The sequence below is a fragment of the Pelophylax lessonae genome, assembly GCF_965119305.1.
Source record: "Pelophylax lessonae genome assembly, chromosome: 5".
Classification (NCBI taxonomy): domain Eukaryota; kingdom Metazoa; phylum Chordata; class Amphibia; order Anura; family Ranidae; genus Pelophylax; species Pelophylax lessonae.
The window spans coordinates 366,983,341-367,003,289 of NC_138772.1; the positions used below are offsets into that span (position 1 = coordinate 366,983,341).

The 19,949-nt window shown below is 43.2% G+C and overlaps 1 protein-coding gene across 1 annotated transcript in view; it reads left to right on the forward strand.

The window, feature by feature from the left end:
• The window catches only part of FBXO15 (F-box protein 15), a gene marked incomplete at its 5' end in the record, with an annotated part of 243,412 nt that overhangs the window by 23,845 nt on the left and 199,618 nt on the right, over positions 1 to 19,949 (forward strand). Inside the window, one exon of the mRNA XM_082257658.1 lies at positions 13,434 to 13,538. Coding sequence (XP_082113784.1) covers positions 13,434 to 13,538 — 105 coding nt within the window. The remainder of the gene's footprint in view (positions 1 to 13,433; positions 13,539 to 19,949) is intronic.

The window sequence follows — 19,949 nt, forward strand, 5'->3', positions numbered from 1 at the left end:
TTACTTCTTAAAATTGGATATTGGTTCCTGCATTCTTCTCACTAGCTTGTGTGTTTTCACCTATATTTGCTAGAAAAAAAGCAGATACAGTAAGGGAAAAAAGTATTTGATCCCCTGCTGATTTTGTACTTTTGCCGACTGACAAAGAAATGATCGGTCTGATTTTAAGGGTAGGTTTATTTTATGACAGACAGAATAACAAGAAAAAAAATCGAAAAAAGCACATTTAAAAAAAGTTATAAATTGATTTGCATTTTAGTTCGTGAAATAAGTATTTGATCCCCTATTGGCAAGATTTCTGGCTCCCAGGTATCTTCTGTACAGGTAACGAGCTGAGATTAGGAGCACTCTTAAAGGGAGTGCTCCTAATCTAAGCTTGTTACCTGTATATAAGACACCTGTCCACAGAAGCAATCAATCAGATTCCAATCTCTCCACTATGGCTGAGACCAAAGAGCCGTTCAAGGATGTCAGGGACACGATTGCAGACTTCCACAAGGCTGGAATGGGCTACAAGACCATTGCAAGGCAGCTTGGGGAGAGGGTGATAACAGTTGGTGAGATTATTTACAAATGGATGAAACAAAAAATAATTGTCAATCTCCCTTGGTCTGGAGCTTCATGCAAGATCTCACCTCGTGGAGTTTCAATGATCAGGAGAACAGTGGGGAATCAGCCCCGAAGTACACGTGAGAATCTTGTCAATGATCTCAAGGCAGCTGGGACCATGGCTACCAAGAAAACAATTGGTAACACACTACACTGTGAAGGACTGAAATCCTGCAGTGCCCGCAAGGTCCCCCTTATCAAGAAATTCAAAGAAATATACCCCAGCTATGTGGAAACTTGGAAGTGGTTTGCCAACATCCCTGGACTGAACAAGCAAAAATGGGGGGTCCCCCTAGGGTGTGGGACTTTAACGGCAAACACACTTCCACAGATATGTAAAAGTAAAAATATTTTTATTAACACGTTTAAAATAGATCTCAATGGATCTGAGGTATTACATAAATGATACAGAGAACAAAAATGATATGGTAACACAAATAATCTATATTTGGTTGAAAGAAATGATGATGCATATACTCAAAGGTATATGTTGGTTTCTTGAAGGAAATCCTCCCACCCGACGCGTTTCAGGCACACAGGCCTTTCTTCAGGGGTCTGGGAAGTGGGGAGGTTTTGTGATTTCCTGCATAACATAGTAGATATTGTATAAATTGATTGCATAACAAATTATGTCAGTTTCAGTTTATTTCAAACATTAAATCTTATACCTGTAGAAGAAATCTGGATATAAAAGTTTCGTACCTGTAGGTTGCTTGGAATGTGACAAGAGAGTCACTACTGATAAAAGTAGGAGGAAAGAGGGGTTCCGCTGTGCTGAGTGCCGAAGTATGCACCCCTAGGTCCCTGAGGGTGTGAATCTTCACCAATGTGGCTCCAGCGAGGATGCCTGAAAGGAGGCTGCACGTGTCTCTGTGTGAACGTATATGTAGAAGAATCAAATTATTTGAAGATGTATTAGAAGGGATGACTAATCTGCTCTTAGGGTAGGTGTAGAAGTAAGAGGAGAGGTACCTTGTAATAAATGTATTGACACTTCTGGTTAAGAGGATGTGCCTGTTGTGTTGAAGATCACGGGGTAGGGGGTGTTGTAAGTTGGTAGAGTCCGCTGAAAAATATATATTATATATATATACATATATGTGTATCCTGTTATATATTGGGGTTGGCTCGTACAGTATTCTACCAAGGAGAGTGTTTAATACTCATACCTTAGTTTATTTGTTGCGTAAAGATTTCCTAACCAGGAGTCATATTGCTGATTCTCAGTAATTATCAGAATTTTGTTGTCCCTAGATAAATATTGGAATTTACAGGGCAACCGACACTGGAACAGCTCTTGCTATTGCAACATCACCAGGTAATTTACCAGCTGGATTTATTTTAGTTTATCTCTACTCTTTTACCCTTTATCTGCCCACTATGTGTAACATATATGCCATCTCTCTGGTTCCCAGATGCACCTCTCAACAACCTAGAGGAGAGAACCAAAACATGGATTGACTCACTCTATTTAGGTATATCTAAATCAGTATTTATAATTATGAATACTTGTCACATCCTATCTTCTAAACCTGACGTGCCTAAAAATTCCAATATTTATCTAGGGACAACAAAATTCTGCTAATTACTGAGAATCAGCAATATGACTCCTGGTCAGGAAATCTTTACGCAACAAATAAACTAAGGTATGAGTATTAAACACTCTCCTTGGTAGAATACTGTACGAGCCAACCCCAATATATAACAGGATACACATATATGTATATATATATATATATATATATATATATATATATATATATATATATATATATATATATATATATATATATATATATATAATATATATTTTTCAGCGGACTCTACCAACTTACAACACCCCCTACCCCGTGATCTTCAACACAACAGGCACATCCTCTTAACCAGAAGTGTCAATACATTTATTACAGGGTACCTCTCCTCTTACTTCTACACCTACCCTAAGAGCAGATTAGTCATCCCTTCTAATACATCTTCAAATAATTTGATTCTTCTACATATACGTTCACACAGAGACACGTGCAGCCTCCTTTCAGGCATCCTCGCTGGAGCCACATTGGTGAAGATTCACACCCTCAGGGACCTAGGGGTGCATACTTCGGCACTCAGCACAGCGGAACCCCTCTTTCCTCCTACTTTTATCAGTAGTGACTCTCTTGTCACATTCCAAGCAACCTACAGGTACGAAACTTTTATATCCAGATTTCTTCTACAGGTATAAGATTTAATGTTTGAAATAAACTGAAACTGACATAATTTGTTATGCAATCAATTTATACAATATCTACTATGTTATGCAGGAAATCACAAAACCTCCCCACTTCCCAGACCCCTGAAGAAAGGCCTGTGTGCCTGAAACGCGTCGGGTGGGAGGATTTCCTTCAAGAAACCAATATATACCTTTGAGTATATGAACCATATATAGATTATTTGTGTTACCATATCATTTTTGTTCTCTGTATCATTTATGGAATACCTCAGATCCATTGAGATCTATTTTAAACTTGTTAATAAAAATATTTTTACTTTTACATATCTGTGGAAGTGTGTTTGCCGTTAAAGTCCCACACCCTAGGGGGACCCCCCATTTTTCCCTTATCAAGAAAGCACATGTACAGGCCGTCTGAAGTTTGCTAATGAACATCTGAATGATTCAGAGGAAAATTGGGTGAAAGTGTTGTGATCAGATGAGACCAAAATCAAGCTCTTTGGCCTCAACTCGCTGTGTTTGGAGGAGGAGGAATGCAGCCTATGACCCCAAGAACACCTTCCCCACCATCAAACATGGAGGTGGAAACATTATGCTGTGGAGGTGTTTTTTTTGCTAAGGGGACAGGCCAACTTCACCGCATCAAAGGGACGATCGATAGGGGCATGTACCGTCAAAATGTTGGTAAGAACCTCCTTACCTCAGCCAGGGCATTGAAAATAGGTTGTGGGTGGGTATTCCAGTATGGCAATGACCCAAAACAAACAGCCAAGGCAACAAAGGAGGAGTGGCTCAAGAAGAAGCCCATTTAGGTTCTGTAGTGGCCTAGCCAGTCTTCAGACCTCAATCCCATAGAAAATATATAAAGAGACCTGAAGGTTCGCGTTACCAAACATCAGCCTTGAAACCTTAATGACTTGGAGAGGATCTGCAAAGAGGAGTGCTACAAATTTCCCCCCTGGGATGTGTTTCAACCTGGTGGCCAACTACAAGAAACAATTCCACAGTAAGATGAATTCAAGCGCTACAGGAACAGGCTATAGAAATAGAGACATCCACTAGAAATCCTGGCCAGAAAGGACTCGAAGAAACTTGTCAAATAAAAAACAATCAGGTTTATTGGAGAGTAAAAAAGTATATAAATACCAAATCAAATGTGCAATGCAGTAAGGATTGGTGTGGTATACAGGAAAGGTAGATACCTTGAAATTGAAAACCTCCCTCCATGCTCTGAGATGTAGTCTGCACTGTGGCCACAGCGTGAATATGGAGCAAGCAAAGGACGATTCTCACCAGGTGGAAGGTCCGCTCAGTAGGAGAGAGCCGGTCTGGCCAGTAAGCAGGGTGTCCCAATCCTTTTGCTCAGCACGTCGTCTACTGTAGGCGAAACATTGAAGATGTGCTGATCATTTGGAGTGGTACCGACGAGCAATTCCTCTCGTTCGTTCGTCCTTATTGCAATGACAATACTTTGGGTCTACAATTCACTCACGTTTTGGATCCAGAAAGTCGGTCTTCTTAGATCTGGAGCTGACACATGAAAATGGGAAAATTATCTTCAAAAACCTCTGCAAACCAACAAGCGGCAATTCATACTTGCACTATTTCAGCTGCCACCACCCTGTTTGGCGTAACAACATCCCAGGTGGCCAATTCCGATGAGTGCGCTGGAATTGCTAGAAAAAAGAAAACTCTATCAAACAGGGCCAAGTACTCTAACTAAGGTATGGGAGAAAGGCTTTCCGGAACCTCTACTAAATGAAGCGTTTCATAAATACGAAACATTGCCCTGCCCACAGTCAAGTACAAATGAATGTAAACCCATGAAGAAAAAAAGCTAGATTTGTTACCAACTATAATGAAAACTATCAAAGGATCAAAGCACGGAGGGAGGTTTTCATTTTCAAGGTATCTACCTTTCCTGTATACCACACCAATCCTTATTGTATTGCGCATTTGACTTGATATTTATATACTATTTTTATTCTCCAATAAACCTGGTTGTTTTTTATTTGACAAGTTACTTCAAGTCTTGACTTGTCAGGATTTCTAGTGGATGTCTGTTTGTATAGCCTGTTCCTGTCAGCGCTTGAATTCATCTTACTGTGGAATTTTTGCTTGCTTCTCCTTCCCAAGGGAAATTTTTCATAGCAGCTTGGGATCATATAGCACTGGTAATTTCTTGCCACCACCATCTAGTGAGCGCTGGATTCTGGATTGTGAATATACATCTACAAGAAACGTCTGACCTCTGTGATTGCCAATGAGGTTTTTACCAAGTTCTAAGTCATGTTTTATGAAGGGGGTCAAATACTTATTTCACTCATTAAAATGCAAATCCATTTTTTACTTTTTTGAAATGCGTTTTTCTGGAGTTTTTGTTGCTATTCGGTCTTTCACTGTTAACCACTTACCGCATACTAACGTAGGTCTACGTCAGTAAACTTTGCGGTAGTGTACCGGGATGATGCCTCTAGCTAGAGGCATCATTCCGGTACCGTGGTTTGAAGCCGACGGTTGGCTTTCCGTCGGTACCGGGCTCGGGAGCCGCTCGATCGGTACCCGGGGGGGCGGGAGGGGACGTCCCCCCCCCCTCCCGCCGCCTTCCGTGGCTTTGCTCGGGGCTCCCATCCCACCGGGAGCCCCGAGCACCCAGCCGGCGCGTCCGCCGGCTGGATGGAGTCCCGATGAATGCCGGAAACAGCATCGATTGGGGCTCCGTTGACGTAACCCGAAGGCGGCGTCCATGACGTCACTTCCGGGTTACTGTGCCGCAAAAGGCGGCAAATTTGAAAATCGGCTGTATGCAAAAACGCCGTTTTTGGCATTTTGCATACAGGGAAGTGTAGTGGAGGGGTCTAGGGTCTTTTAGACCCTCGATCCCTCCATAAAGTGTACCTGTCACGACATATTGCTGTCACAAGGGATGTTTACATTGCTTGTGACAGCAATAAAAGTGATCAGATTTTTTTTTTTTTTAAAACTGTAATAAAGTTAAAAAAATAAATAAAATAAATGGGAAAAAAAAAAAAAAAAATTTAGCCGCCCCCGTCACCGTTAGCTCGCGCACAAAAAAAAACGTATACGCAAGTCGAGCCGCAAATGAAATCGCTGTTCAAACCACACATGTGAGGTATCGCCGCGATCGCCAGAGTGTGAGCAATAATTTTAAAAAAAGAGCTACACTCTACCTCTAAACTGGTAACCGTTAAATAAATTTAAAGCGTCGCAGATTGAGATCTCTATTGACCGTAGTTTGTCGACATCCCACGGGGGGGCGCAATTTTAAACCGTAACATGTTTGGTATCTATTTACTCGGCGTGACATGTTCTTTCACAATATACAAAAAAAATGGGCTAACTTTACTGTTTAGTATTTTTTAAATGCAGTGAAATGTGATTTTTCAAAATTTTTCCAAAAAAATGGCGCTTTATAGACCGCTGCGCAAATACCGCGTGACAAAAATTATTGCAATGACCGACATTTTATTCTTCAGAGTCTTTGCTAAAATAATATATATAATGTTTGGGGGTTCTAAGTTGTTTTCTAGGAAAAAATACTGATTTTAACTTGTGAACAAAATGTGTCAAAAATAGGCTCGGTCCTTAAGTGGTTAAAATAAACCTACCATCAAAATTATTGTCTGATCATTTCTTTGTCAGTGGGCAAATGTACTAACTAAGCAGGGGATCAAATACTTTTTTCTGTCACTGTAGAACGTGCTGATCGAGTTCACCATATGGGACATTAACCTTTGACCTTAGATCTCCATTGTTGAGGCACTATGCTCTCCATGTAAAATAGGAAAAAGGGAAAAGTAAGTACAGTTAGGTCCATATATATTTGGACACAGGGACAGTTTTCATACTGTTGGCTCTGTATGCCACCAGAATGAAATTAAAATGAAATAATCCAAATGAATTTGAAGTGCAGACTTAAAGCTTTAATTCAAGGGGTTGAACATAAATATCAAGTACAAATTTTAGGAACTGCAACCATTTTTTACAAAGTCCCCCCATTTTCAGGGGTTCAAATGTAGTTGGACAAATAAATCCTAAATAAAATGTTATTTTTTAATATTTTGTTGAGAATCCTTTACTGGCAATGACTGCCTGAATTCTGGAACTCATGGACATTACCAAAGACGGGGTTTCCTCCTTTCTGATGCTTTGCCAGGCTTTAACTGCAGCTGTCTTCAGTTGTTCTTTGTTTGTCTTTCTGCCTTTAGTTTTTCCTTCAGCAATTGAAATGCATGATCAGTTGGGTTGAGATCAGGTGATTGATCGGCCATTGCAGATTATTCCACTTATTTTCCTTCAAAAGCTCCTGAGTTGCTTTTGCAGTGTGTTTTGGATCATTGTCCATCCGTACAGTAAAGTGCCGTCCAATCAACTTTGCTGCATTTGGCTAAATCTGGGCTGACAGTATATCTCTAAACACTGCAGAATTCATCTGGCTGCTTCGGTCTTCTATCACATGATCATTAAACCAGGGCTGCGATCATCCACCACTGTTGTCTTCCATGCACGTCCAGGCCTTTTTATGTTTCTTCTCACCAGTGTTCTCTTCTTTCCTCAGAATATACCAAACTGTTAATTTGGCCACTTTTAATGTTGCTGCTACCTTTCTGATGGATTTTTCCACTTTTGAAGCCTTACATTGGCCTGTTTCACTTGCATGGACAACTCCTTTGAACGCATGATGTAGGTTCACAGCAATAGATTCCAAATGCAAATACCACACTTTGAATCAACTCCAGAGCTTTTACCAGCCTAATTGATGAAGAAATAATAAAGGAGTAGCCCACACCTGGACATGAAACAGCTTTTGATTCAATTGTCCAATTACTTTTGGTCCCTTGAAAAAGGGGGATAGCTAGTCTTAAGAGCTGTAATTTGTAAACCCTTCCTCCAATTTGGATGTACATACCCTCAAATTAAACCTAAGAGTGTGCACTTTCAGCCCATATCCATTATATAACTATAGCTTGAATATGATTTGGTAAATACCAGAAAAAAACTAAAATTGTGCTTGTGTCCAAATATATACAGTTCTTTGCGATTCGGCCCCCTTGAACTTTTCAAACTTTTGCCACATTTCAGGCTTCAAACATGAAGATATGAAACTGTAATTTTTTGTGAATAATCAAAAACAAGTGAGACACAATCATGAAGTGGATTTACTGGATATTTAAAACTTTTTTAACAAATAAAAAACTGAAAAATTGGGCGTGCAAAATTATTTAGCCCTCTTAAGTTAATACTTTGTAGCACCACCTTTTGCTGCGATTACAGCTGTAAGTCGCTTGGAGTATGTCTCTATCAGTTTTGCACATTGAGAGACTGAAATTTTTGCCCATTCCTCCTTGCAAAACAACTTGAGCTCAGTGAGGTTGGATGGAGAGCGTTTGTGAACAGCAGTTTTCAGTTCTTTCCACAGACTCTTGATTGGATTCAGGTCTGGACTTTGACTTGGCCATTCTAACACCTGGATATGTTTATTTGTGAACCATTCCATTGTAGATTTTGCTTTATGTTTTGGATCATTGTCTTGTTGGAAGACAAATCTCCCTCCCTGTCTCAGGTCTTTTGCAGACTCCATCAGGTTTTCTTCCAGAATGGTCCTGTATTTGGCTCCATCCATCTTCCCATCAATTTTAACCATCTTCCCTGTCCCTGCTGAAGAAAAGCAGGCCCAAACCATGATGCTGCCACCACCATGTTTGACAGTGTGGATGGTGTGTTCAGGGTGATGAGCTGTGTTGCTTTTACGCCAAACATAACGTTTTGCATTGTTGCCAAAAAGTTCTATTTTGGTTTCATCTGACCAGAGCACCGTCTTCCACATGTTTGGTGTGTCTCCCAGGTGGCTTGTGGCAAACTTTAAAAGACACTTTTTATGGATATCTTTAAGAAATGGCTTTCTTCTTGCCACTCTTCCATAAAGGCCAGATTTGTGCAGTATATGACTGATTGTTGTCCTATGGACAGAGTCTCCCACCTCAGCTGTAGGTCTCAGCAGTTCATCCAGAGTGATCATGAGCCTCTTGGCTGCATCTCTGATCAGTCTTCTCCTTGTATGAGCTGAAAGTTTAGAGGGACAGCCAGGTCTTGGTAGATTTGCAGTGGTCTGATACTCATTCCATTTTAATATTATCACTTGCACAGTGCTCCTTGGGATGTTTAAAGCTTGGGAAATCTTTTGTATCCAAATCCAGCTTTAAACTTCTCCACAACAGTATCTCGGACCTGCCTGGTGTGTTCCTTGTTCTTCATGATGCTCTCTGCGCTTTAAACAGACCTCTGAGACTATCACAGTGCAGGTGCATTTATACGGACACTTGATTACACACAGGTGGATTCTATTTATCATCATTAGTCATTTAGGTCAACATTGGATCATTCAGAGATCCTCACTGAACTTCTGGAGAGAGTTTGCTGCACTGAAAGTAAAGGGGGCCGAATAATTTTGCACGCCCAATTTTTCAGTTTTTTTATTTAACAAAGTTTGAAATATCCAATAAATTTTGTTCCACTTCATGATTGTGTCCCACTTGTTGTTGATTCTTAACAAAAAATTACAGTTTTATATCTTTATGTTTGAAGCCTGAAATGTGGCAAAAGGTCACAAAGTTCAAGGGGGCCGAATGCTTTCGCAAGGCACTGTATATGGACCTAACTGTATGTCCTCTCACTTGAGACTCAAGCAGCAGCAGGAGCCATTGGCTGCTACTGTCAGTCAAATCCTGTCAGAAGGGATTGAGAAGCAGAGCCGAGTCACGCTGTGTGTGTCTATGGACGCACACAGCTCGCCTCAGGAACGCACCCTCACAAGTTCCCCCATGGCTTGCTGCGGAAGTTTTTGCAGGAGAGGAGGAGCCAAGTTGGCTGGCAGGGAACTCCAGAAGTGTACATGAGGAACCTCTTTGCAATACTGTTGCACAGAACAGGCAATTATAAAATGTTTATTTAAATAATAGCCTTTACAACTGCTTTAAATTTTCCGTCTCTCACTTTTTATCTGACAAGTCTTTTGGGTTTTTCCCCCAAGCATTGTAGGATTTCAGTGTCTGGCATGGTTCGTCCTATAAGCATCCACTGTTTCATAATAGCCATTTTAAGCAAGAGAGTTAAATATATTTCACATATGTAGCACCCTACAAGGTAGGTGCTAGGTAAATGCATAATGGGCTTTGGCTGCCTAACAGCAGGGCCATGATTTTCAGCTGGACTGTCATGTCTCCCAGGTGTGGCTGCTGAGAGGGGAGTCTCCCCACTGGCTCCATGAGAGGATTCTCATTGGGCAGTGGAGGAAACCCAATGAGTTGCCCATTCGGGCCTGTATCTACCCCAGAAGGCAGATTCTGCCGCAGAGGATTCTGGGAGTGGGTATAAGTTTGAGGGGAACGTATGATGCATCATCTTTGGCGGGAAGCAGAGTCACAGGAGGGAGAGTCTGGCTTTCTCTCCTCCTGTCAGAAGGATCGGGTGTCTCTGGTGGTTGCCTGAGAATCCAGGAGGGAAAGCTGAGCTGAGTTGCAGAGAGGATTCGGTGTGCCAAGGACCAACGGAGGAAGAGTGGTTCAGTTCAGGAAAGCCTTCCAAGGTCATGAGTACTGTGAATTGCCCCTTGGGGTCTGCCTAGTGTAGAGGGGACAACTCCGGTGAAGGTCCCAGGGATCCTGGAGCTTGCAAGTGTCAAGGAGGTTGCCTAGTGAAAGGACCCTGAAGTATCAAGTGGATTGCCTAGTGAAAGGACCCTGAAGTGTCCAGGGGGTTGCCTAGTAAGAGGACCCTGGAAGTGTAAAGGGGGTGCCAGCGGTTGGGCCCTGAAGAGTCAAGTGTGTGCAGTGTTAGGAGTTGCAGCAGCACAAGCAGTTATGAGAAGCTACGTCAGTCAGTGAAGGGCTCGAGGGAGTCATACGCAGGACTTTTGAGCTAGACCGAGTGTCAAGAGTCAAGGATTATTACAGTCCTGGATCTTCTGAGTTAACCAAGAAATTAAAGTCAAAGTTTCAGCACTTTCAGCAGAACAGTATTTCAAGCGCCAGAAAGCGTTGGTCGGCATTCAGCTGGCGTCAGGACAGCGCTAACAGGCATCTTTTCTACAAAAGTGTCCCAGTTAAACCTAGTTGAGCCAGAGGAGTATCCCACTCATTCCCTTCTCCCATCCCCATTATACAATAAACAAAACAAACTAAAGATGCCAGAATGGTCATTGTCTCAGCTCTCACACTTGGGTTTTCAATTTCAATGTGTAGGAAGTGTTACCGGTAACGATGGCAGACCCACATCAGGCCCAATGCCTGGAAATATTGCTACACATAAATTGTGCAAATAGTTTTATATGGTTCACAAATTAATGCACTGCTTGGATTTGGCTTTTCTGTCATGTGCATTTTATACCTAAGCTATGGCTTGCTTTAACAGGGTATGACTTGTAGTTTGAAAATGTATTACCTAAAGCCTTTATTGAATAGAACAGCTCAACTCTAGCCAAAAATGTTTAAAGTCTTCGACTATAGGGGTAGCATGTGATGCTGTCAGGTTTTTATTGCTGTCCCTGTCCCCAGTGGAGAGATTTCCCCTAATGTAACTCAATGTGACAGGGTCAAAGGGACAGGTAGGAATGTGAAGTTTTTTTCTATGGGGGTGGTGAAAGGTTAGAAGATCTGAGTTCTAAATTGCCACATTCCTGTTCCAAAAATACTTGTTGCCCTTGTAACAGAAGGACTAGCTGCTGTAACAGTATCTATGTGGTAAAAGACACAGGGAAAGTCAGTTCTGACAGAAAAGACAGTGGTTGAGATGTCAAGACATGTAGACTAATGGGAGGAGTCTGATTAGTACTATTAAAAATAAATGGCACCACTTACTGAAGTAAGTGCATTGCTGTAAAACAAGTTAAAACATATCTTTAACACAACCCAAAGGTCTTTAATTAATCTTGAAAGATACCCTTTTATAATGGTTAATTTCCGTGTGCCATTATATTAGTGTTTCTTTTCATTCTTTAATACAGGTGGGGTGTATGTGTATCCTTTACAAAACTATTAGTAATTCCTCTAAATCCTCTCTTTCCATGTGAAGAGCTATCTGTACATATGCCTTGCTCTACCAGCTGCCACTGCTGCACCTATGGCTTCTCTCGTGCTACACCCCTATTCTGGAACTTTTTTCCTGTTCTGACTGTCTGCTATTCTTAATACATTGGAAACACATATCCCCTAGTATATTATCCTAGTTCTTCTTAACCTCTTGCTGACCATGCAGCTCCAAGAAAGGTGGGCTTGAACGGCCAGCTGCTGCACATATGCATTTGTGGCGGCAGGAGGTTGTGTGCAGAGAACGTGCTCACAATGATCTCCCAGCACACTAACTGAGCTGTCATTGACAGCTCTCAGTCAAGACTTCTGACCAAGAGTCAGTGGAACAAGCTCTTGATCATGTGACCACTGTGAGCACCAATCAGAGATGTGAAATGGTATAGAACCAGCTTGGTCCAAACAAACTAATTTAAAGTTCCAGAAAACTAGAGTAAGGTTTTAAGCTGGCCATACACACAGATCGGGCAGGAGAGTGCTGACAAGACAACCCACAAAGCAAATTTTGTTATTATAGTAGTATACTATAATACTACTTATAATTATTTTGTATTATACTGCTTTCCTGTCTGTCTCTTACTCATTTACTTTGTCTTCAGGATCCTTAATGACTCATATTGATCACTTTCCCTACATATTTTTGTTTAACCAGAATTAAATCACTGTTCTGAATTTTTGCTTACTAAATACTCTGGGCAACACAATAGTACATAAAAGACAGTTCTAAAAATGAGTAGAGAAGGATCACAATGACAAACTATATGCAATCTGTTCTACAGTTAGAGCTCTAGCAATGCATCCCAAGTACCTGTAGCAATAACTCAAAATTTGTTCAGGTGTAAACTAGAGGGGAGGTACTCAGGAAAGGAAAAGGTTTCAAGTAAGGATAATTCTTTTTGGCACAAAAGGCAATTGACTAATTGTGGACCTACATTTTCTAAATCGCTGTCCAACAGGTTTATGACTTATTTCACCTCTTTGACTCTTCCTCCCTCCCCAGTCCATAGCGCTATCCACATTTAAATACTATCTCTATGTATGCTTGTTTGTGGGGTTTTTTTTTTTTCCTTCTGAGATTGTCTTTTTAACACTTTCCTAAAATTTTATGTATTAGTATTGCTAAAAGTACAATTTTACCTACACCCCTTGCCTACCTGATGCGGTGTTCTGCACAGGAAGGATACTCACCCACCCAGTGGATGGCCCGTTGGGATCCCCCTTGTAACTGGCATTTAGGTCCTGCGCTACCATCTTCTGGGATGTCATCCAGAGGCACAGGCACACCTCCAAATGTTGCGCCGCTGTTCCCATGTCCTCCTGCTTTGGTGAATGGATCCTCCCGGCGCCTCATGGGATATCCATTTCATATATCCTGAGAGGCACTAAGGGGTGTTGACATTATTCGCCTAGACGAATAACAGAGAAGGTTGTCAGGAAAAGTGTAAATAAAATTTGTACATTCAATAATCTCCTACAACTAATGTGATATGTTTCTTTTTTGTCTCCTGAAGGATTCCGGTTTCAATTCTCCTTAAGATTTTTTCATATTTAGACACTGTATCTCTTTTGTCTGCTGGCTGTGTCAGTAAGCAATTCTGCGAACTTTCCAATGACAAGTAAGTATAATTTTAAGACATCTTGTGCTTTGTGTGTATTTAAATATATTTTAAAATGTTCTCTTTCTTGTGTCGTATACAGTATATTGTAAAAATGTATTCTTTTTTGTGAAAAGTAGGTGATTTAATTAAGGACCATTTCTTCACGCCTTACATGTAATATTATGCAGTAGACTAGATAAAATATAGTAGGATCTGGACCTAAATTATTCACATTTCGGAAGATTCGTGTCATTCATAAAATCTTTTAAAGAACTATGCCTCTGTAAGACTGATGGGAGATTTCCTGACAGAAGGCCTACAAGAACCTTAGGGGTCTAAACAACACCTTCAAAGGGACTTATACGTGTTAATGTCAAAGACAGACAGGTAACCTGGCATCAGGTAGGGCTTACTGGTATGTTTGCTTTGGTCTGATGATGTCATGGGTCCTCTTCTCTTCTGCCTTCAGCAGTGAATGGATCCTAAATGCTCCTCTGCTCACTGCTCTCTGCAGGATTTCCCTTGTTTGCCCAGGGTGTGGTCAGAGCCTTGATGCCCTGGGCTCACAGAAAGTGGGATTAATGACATTTTGGCATTATTAAACCAAGAAGAGGAGCAGTACTGGAGCAGTGACTGGGTAATTTATGCGAGACACAACGTTGGAGTTGGAATACTTTATGGAGCTGCTTTTTTATTTTTAAATACTGTTTGGGATAGAAGTTTGGCTCTAATAGTATTTATTTAAGGATCGTGAATACGATTATTTTAAAAGACGAAAAAAAATAATTGTTGTAAGAATAATAATAAAAAAAAAAGCAAATGTTTGTGTGTTTGTAGTTTTGAAAGATGGAAAAAAAAAAAGAAGAAAAATACATGGTTATAACACGAGCACAATCTAGAGGAAAGATGGAAAGAGATGAGTGTGATCATTTCTGGGAACTGTCTGTATATGTGTATATTTTTATTAGGGCAACAGTTGAAGTCAAAATAGTTACGTGGGTCTTGGTCTATAAAAAAGGCTTTTCTCAGTTTGTTTTCTTGCAAAAGACAGAGAACACTGTGGAAAGTGTAGTAACCTATAGCAACCAACAATTTTTGTCCCCTTGATTTACTAAACCAATCCTAGATTAACAAGTTGCTGACCACCCGCAGTTTTATTGTGGCAAGGTGGCTCGGTTGCGTGAACTGACGTAACTGTACGTCGGTCACGAGCGGGGCTACCACCATTCTACTCTTTCTCTATTGTCCATTGACAGACACAGTCTCCATCTTCATCGGCCATTGGGTTATGCTGCCCCCTGCAGGAGTAGTTCTAGGCAGGAAAAATATAAATCTCAACACCCATGGGGCTGTCCCCACGGGCATAACCCACAGACCCTGTGCTCCAGAAAACCAGTTTGTTTCTGCCTAGAGAAGGAGTAGGACGTAGGTTTCCTGCTCGGACTTAGGTCTCATTTCTTTTTATTTTTTTCAGAATATTTTGATTTTATTTGTCTTTACTCACTTTGCTAGCTAGTGTGCAGGGGGATCCTTCTGGTGAACTGCAAGCAATGCTGGCTGGGGTCTCACACTGGATAATCTAGATCCTTAAGGTCTCCCCTGCCTGGCCTACGAGCGTGAGCAAGTTTAATGTCTTGCATTAGGCCCCGCCACAATGGTGCCCCTTTTCTGGATGGGGGCGAACCCACGAGTGGATGTCTCACCAGGATGCGACGACCTGGAACGCAGGAGTCGCAGCATACCCCTCGGCTGGCAGCACCCCCACTTCGGGTGGGAGGCGGTCTACCCAGACTGGAGCCCACCTGGTCCATGGTATGGTGGGTAAATATGACTTCCCTTGTCCCTTGGTGGTCTTGGGGGATGTAGGCCCTCTCCTAGGGATAATAGGACCTGGACTTCCTAAAAGATCCCCCTGGCCTGTCGGCTACCCGTACCTGGGCCTTATCTCCCTCTCCCATCCCCACAGGGGGACTATGTAACTGGGGTGCCTGGCGTCCTGAGGGGGGTGGAAATCGTACTTTGTTTCTTGCTGGGTCTGGTTGTAGATCCTTGAGGCCTTCATTTTGGGGGTCCCTGGTCATGGGCACCACCATCTTAAGTGTGGGCAATGTATAATTTTTTCCATTGACTTGTAGAGGGGAGCCATTTTCCCTGTGTTTCCTATTTAATTGCATTGGCATCCATTTTTGTGTAGTCCTATTGAGCTACACAGGCAGCGCGACCTTTCACATCCAGGCCGAGGTCACTTCCTGTGATTCTTCTTCCTGCTGCACAGTCCGAATCAGGAGGTTTTTCTCTAGAGGTGGTGCAGTACTCTGGTCTTTGTGGGCATATCCCTGCACACTCTGCTGTCACAGTATATTTAAGGGGTACTCCGCAGACTGCTGTGATCAGCGGTGGGAACCATAATCGGCGCTTCTTAAAGTGACAGTTCTCAGTTTTTCTGTTGCATTGATTTTGGAGTCCCAGTCTGTAAATTCACCCTCAGACCCGCTCAGTGCGATGCCCGGACCGTCCGGATCCCATTCGCTGGCAGTGATTTCAGCAGCTCTGGAAAGCCTGGTGACAAAAGTTGATTTTGTAATGAAAAAGGTTACTAGCCAAAAACGGCTGCTGCCGTCTCCATCTTTGGTGGGGTCCTCTGATTTAGAGGCTGATATGGTCGCCACAGACGCCCCCCTATCTGAGGGGTTGCTGTCCTCACAATCGGATGGTGAAGAGGACCGGTCTTCTTCAGCTGCAGCGCGTGAACGCACTCTGGTGGAAGCCCTGATTACTTCAGTAAGGGAAACTTAAAAATTGACAGATGAGCCCACACAGGCAGGGACGCAGGTATCTTTTGGCTTCCGCAAGACCCAAAAGTCGGGCAAGGTTTTCCCTTGTCCCGAGACTTTTCATGATATTGTTAATGATCAATGGTGGCACATCAAGCAGGTGCTAGTAGTGCCTAAGCGCTTTAAACACCAGTATCCTTTTGCAGAGATGGTTTCCAACCGTTGAACGGTGCCGCCTAAGGTGGATGACACGGTCTCCAGGTCTAACAAATCTACTATTGTGCCTGTGGAGGATTCCTCCGGTTTTTACGGATCCGGTGGACAGGTGGGTGGAATCCCTTTACCGCCATCTTCACGTGTTGGCGGGTTCTATTCTAAAACTTTTTTTTGTGTCTGTTTTGGTATCAGACGGTTACGGAATGGATTAAGGTTCTGAAAGGGAACTTGGACCCTGACACAGTTCCCCCAGGACTTTTGAACCTGATGGCTCAGGCCCTGGTGTTCCTTTTGTGATGCGTCCCTGGATGTGGCTCCCCTGGTGGCCAGAGTTTCGGCTGTTGGGATTGCCCTCCGACGCATGGTTTGGCTGAAGAGCTGGTTGGCTGACCAGGCTTCCAAGAAAGCCCTGACAGATCTCTTTTCTGGAAGAGCGTTTGTTTGGCGATTCACTGGATGAGTTGAACAAGGGCCTGACTGGCGGTAATAGTACTCTTCTTCCTCAATCCCCCAAAGGTAAAACACCCCGTGTTAAGCGGGGACCTTCCTTTACCGCTCATAGGCAGTTTTTTCGTGCCTTCGTGGCGCAAGAAAAAGGTAAGCCGTTCAAAGCTTCTGGAGGGACGAAGAAGCACATGGGCAAGCCCAAGGCCAGTCAGCCCGGTTCGGAAGCCCTCACCCGTTTCTGGGGTGGGGGGGACGTCTGCGCTTCTTTCAGGAACCCTGGACCTTCTTTGTTCAAGACAAATGGGCTCGCAAACTTATTTGTTCTGGGTACAAGATCGAATTTTGGTTCCGGCCAGGGGACAGGTTTTTTCAATCAAATCTTCACCTGTCTCGAGAGCGTTTGAAAGATCTCCGGGAGGCTGTGCAGGATCTCCTGGCTCAAGGAGTGATTGTGCCAGTTCCCCTGCAGGAACGCTCTCAAGGTTTCTATTCAAACCTGTTCACGGTGCCCAGAAAGGAGGGCAAGGTATGTCCAATCCTGGATCTAAAGGCTCTGAACCACTTTGTGCGGGTGCAGAAGTTTCAAATGGAGTCCACTCGGTCGGTGGTGGCGTCCCGTAATCGGGGCTTTTCTGGCCTTCTTCGATAACAAAGATGCATATCTGCACGTCCCCATAGTCAAGGGACATCAGCGATTCCTCCGCTTTGTGGTGGCAGAGGAGCACTCTCAGTTTGTGGCGTTACCCTTTGGTCTCGCCTCCGCTCCCAGAGTTTTTACCAAGGCCCTGGTCCCGTTGCTGACCTTGTCACGTTGGAGAGGAATTTCAACTTTGGGATATCTGGTGATCACGTTGCTGATGTAAACCGATCTGTCCTCCTTGCCGGCTTGCATGAGGGCCCTGAGCCTGATGGTATCAACCTTTAAAGCAGTCCCGTTTGCTCAGTCTCACTCGAGGCCTCTGCAGAAAGAGATTCTGGCAAAATGGAACAGGGGTCCTCGGTCATTGGACCAGAGGCTCTATCCTGGTGGATCCATTCACCAGCTTTGTTTTCAGGGCAAGTCCTTCTTGCCGCTGTTCTGCACCGTGGTCACCATGGATGCCAGCCTGTCAGGCTAGGGTGGAGTTCTTCCTTGCCGATAATTTTGTGGAGCTCAGAGCGATCAAGCTTTGCCTGTTCCACTGGATGAGTCAATGCCACGGCTGTGGCTTACATCAATCAAGGGGGCACCAAGAGTGTCCTGGCGGCCAAGGAGGTGGCCGAGATTCTTGTTTGGGCGGAAGACAATATTCCGGCTCTTTCCGCAGTCCACATCCTGGGTATGGAAAATTGACATGTGGATTACCTGAGTCGTCAAGTGCTGGATCAAGGGGAATGGTCCCTTCATCCGGAGGCGTTTCATCTCCTGTGTGTCCATTGAGAGACTCCAGGCGTGGATCTGTTTGCATCTCGCCTCAACATGAAAGTCCAGCGTTTTGAAGCCAGGTCTCGGGATCCTCTGGCCGACGCTACAGACACCCTGGTGGCTCCTTGGATCCAGTATACAAAAAGAGGAAAAGGGGGATAGAGGGTTTGGATTATGGAGTTGGTCTCATCCCTCAATGCATAAGAACTAAAAAGACGGTTCCCCACAAAATGGGACTATAACGACCTACAGTTGGAGTCAAGGAAAAGGAAAGGATAAGGATAATATAAAAAGTATGCATTTATTAAATTAGTAATTTAAAATATCAAAAACATTTGAGACACAACCGCAAAACAACACCAAAAAAGCAATCAGGTTTTTGAATTGGCAGAGTCATAATGCACATACTATATTTATGTATTAAATACGGTGGCTCACAAATAGACAAGTGTAATACAAGGCTAAAAAGACCCAACGCGTTTTGGAATGAATAAATATTCCTTTTTCAGGGGTAACATGCGTCTTGTAGTCACATAATGAAAGACCATAATGATATACTTAACAGCCAGATTATTAAAACCAAGGACCAGATAGTTGGCAGCAGGAGGAAATGAACACACGAGAAAAGATTATCCCAGAGATCTCCTTTTAAACAGCAGTTCCTCCATCAAGATCCAAAAGGCCCGAAACAGGATCAGCATATGGGGATAAGCAAGACTAAATGTGAAGGTCTAAATTTAGTCCAAGACTCTGGAATCCAAAGATAAGGAGATAGTCTCCGTGGTTCGTGCTCACAGCCAGACTCCCAACACAACCGCATACTCCAATGAGTTTCCCACCAAATCTTATCTTGGATAAAAAAATGTTTTTCTTTGATGAGCAGCACTGTTCCGTTTAACCCTATTCATGGTCATGGAGCACAATTCACCACCCAAACAAATCATGGAAGCTGTGGGTCCCTTTGAGTCTCAGTCTGCCCTGGCGGCCATGACGGAAGCCCTGCAGTCGCTTGTAGCTAAAGTAGATATGGCCCTACAAAGTAGACCTGGCAAGAAGCGCCCCCGCCTTCACCTGTATCCTTTGCTTCCTCAGATTCTGAGGTGGATTTGGCCACTGCAGACAAGAGTCAGCCCATCGGATCTGCGTCCACGCATGCTCAGTGTTCTAATAGTGAGGATGAGTCCTCCTCCTCTGCAGCTACGCAGCAGCGGAAAAGCGCTGGTGGAGGCTTTGATTGTATCAGTGCAGGAAACTTTGAAGTTGGAGGACTCAGCTACTGCGGAGTCGGAGATGCAGGTGCAATTTGGCACTCGCAAATCTTCCAAGGTGACCAAGGCCCTTTGGCATACCTAAGCGTTTTGCTAGGAGATATCCCTTCGAGGAGTCTCTTCCGAAGAAACTAAGGGTTCCACTGTCGGACTCTCAGGTTTCCAGGCTAAATAAGCCAACACTTTTGCCGGTGAAAGATTCCCCATCTTTTAAGGACCCCGTGGACTAAAGAGCTGGGGCTCTGGTCCGGTACCTTTTCACCCTGGCTGGTTCAATTTTAAGACCGGTGTTTGCTATCACCTTGATATCCTAGACCTT